The sequence below is a fragment of the Tauraco erythrolophus genome, chromosome 3 (assembly GCF_009769465.1).
Source record: "Tauraco erythrolophus isolate bTauEry1 chromosome 3, bTauEry1.pri, whole genome shotgun sequence".
Classification (NCBI taxonomy): Eukaryota; Metazoa; Chordata; class Aves; order Musophagiformes; family Musophagidae; genus Tauraco; species Tauraco erythrolophus.
This window is the reverse complement of record NC_141467.1, coordinates 60688700-60690744: the sequence shown is the minus strand read 5'-3', so window position 1 is coordinate 60690744 and position 2045 is coordinate 60688700. Positions and strand designations below refer to the sequence as shown.

The 2045-nt window shown below is 53.7% G+C and overlaps 1 protein-coding gene across 1 annotated transcript; it reads right to left on the bottom strand.

Annotated features, from left to right (window-relative positions):
* Nucleotides 1-482: 482 nt before the first annotated feature.
* On the bottom strand, nucleotides 483-1466 carry NPBWR1 (neuropeptides B and W receptor 1). Its single transcript, XM_009984650.2, has one exon. The coding sequence runs from the start codon at nucleotides 1464-1466 to the stop codon at nucleotides 483-485; it is 984 nt and encodes a 327-aa protein (XP_009982952.1).
* Nucleotides 1467-2045: the final 579 nt, after the last annotated feature.

The following is a 2045-nucleotide window of genomic DNA, read 5'->3' as shown; positions in this document are numbered from 1 at the left end:
GCTCAATGCCTTGGTTTATTCCTTGTCCTTTGGAGCTGTGCCTTTTTTGATATTGCTAAGTTTGCAAGACTTGGGGTAAGCAAGTCCTGTGGATATGAAAGAGGCTGAGGAATCATTAGGCAAGACACTCAATAACACATCTTTATTGGGCTTTATGAATCACCAGTAATAGAGGCAGTCATGTGGCTTGAGTTCACAAAGTGATAACTTTTAAAAGGGAGAAGAGACGTGCTACAGCTCTGTAAGCTACAAACCTAGGACAGAAAGCACGTTAGAGAGAAGGGATTACAAAAAAAAATAGTTAAGGCAAGGGATGGAGAGCGCTACTGAGGAATTGAGTGCAGGAAAGCTAAGAAAGCTCTACCTGTCCCCAGTTTGTGTCTTGCCTCTCTGTCATAAGGAGGCTAGAGAGAAAGCACTCTCTGGGCTGGAGTCACCCAGATGACAGTGAGAGGGACACCAGAGGGGACAGTGGGTTGGCTCTAGGAGGTGTTTCTGCAATCTATCAGTTTGCGAAAGCTCCTGCGGAAGCTGTCATCCAGAAAGGCATACAGGAAAGGGTTGAAGCAGCTGTTGGCATAACTCAAGCTAGTGATGAAGTAGGAAATCCCAATGATCAGTGGAGTTTGTGGGATGTCTGTGGTGAGGGCCACCACTGTGCTAAGGTGATAGGGCGTCCAGCAGAACAGGCACACAGCCAAGATGACAACAACCATCAGCGTCACTTTTTTTTTTGCTTTGTCCAGGGCTTTTGCGTTGCTATGGAGGCGCACACGTCTCAATCTGCACAGCATGGTGGTGTAGAGGATGCAGATGGTGGACACTGGGATGGCAAAGCCTAAAATAAGGGTGTAGATCCGACTGCCTTTCCACCACACACTCTCAGGGTGGGGGAACACGAAGACGCACTGGGAGCGTCCCTGCTCCTTGTGTATCTTAGCAAAGACAGTGAAGGGCAGGATGATGACTGTGACGAAGGACCAGACGCAGAGGCTCACAATCTTGGCTGCTCGGTAGGTGCGGTAGGACATCTTCCTGGACTTGGTGGTGGCCACCACAACCAGGTAGCGGTCAATGCTCATGACAGTGAGGAAGTAGATGCTGGAGAAGGTGTTGTACTGGTCTATGGAGATGATGAGCTTGCACATGAACTCTCCAAAGGGCCACTGCAGGAGCAGGTAGTCAGCAATGTTGATGGGTAGCACCAAGGTAAAGAGCTCATCAGCAATGGCCAAGTTGAGGATAAAGATGTTGGTGACCGTTTTCATCTTTGGGGCTTTGAGGATTACATATATGACAGCGGTGTTGCCTGTCAGCCCCACGGCACAGATGACCGAGTAGATGACTGGCACCGTGACATAGAAGCTGGGGCTTAGTGGAGGAGTAGACATATTCAGACCCCCATCCCCTCTCCCGGTGCAGTCTGTACACGAGGAATTGATCTCAGGGAGGGAGGAGTTCTCCATGGCCACAGGAGAGGATGACCAGGCCCACTGGTGATGAGGACAGCTTGGGGGAAGAAAGGTGAGACCCCTGTTCTTCTCAAGCCTGTCTCCTCCTGCGCATCGAACCACCAAAGTCTCCCATATGCCGGCCGTCACCTTGCCAGGAGCAAAAGGGGATCACCAAGGGCTCACCCAGTGGCAAAGGTTCCCATCAGCCCCTCAAAGCAGGGGGGATGGTCCCTCACCACCTGCCCCTTCCCTTCCCCTGTACCGATGGGCGCAGTGTGGGGTCAGCACTCAGCCTCGGGCTTCCCTAAAGTTACCAAGGTAATAGTGGTCACTTGGGAAAGCAGCGGTCCGATCCGACCGCCCCCTCCCCCTCACCCCGCGCCACCCCTCCGCGGTGCCCAGAATTGAACCCAGAGGTGCCGCGGAGGGGCGGCGGGGTGGGGCGGCCGGATCGTACCGCGGGACTCCTTCCCTCGGGGGAGCAGGTGTCTTTCGGATGCTGCCCAAAAAGCAAAACACCCCCCGCCTTTCCCGACGGAGTCGAGGATGCACTGACCTCTGCCAGCCCGGCTGTGTTGCCTGGACTCCCGG

What these genes read in the sequence shown, in the direction of transcription:
- NPBWR1 (XM_009984650.2), bottom strand. Translation starts at nt 1,466, where the DNA reads ATGGAGAACTCCTCCCTCCCTGAGATCAATTCCTCGTGTACAGACTGC.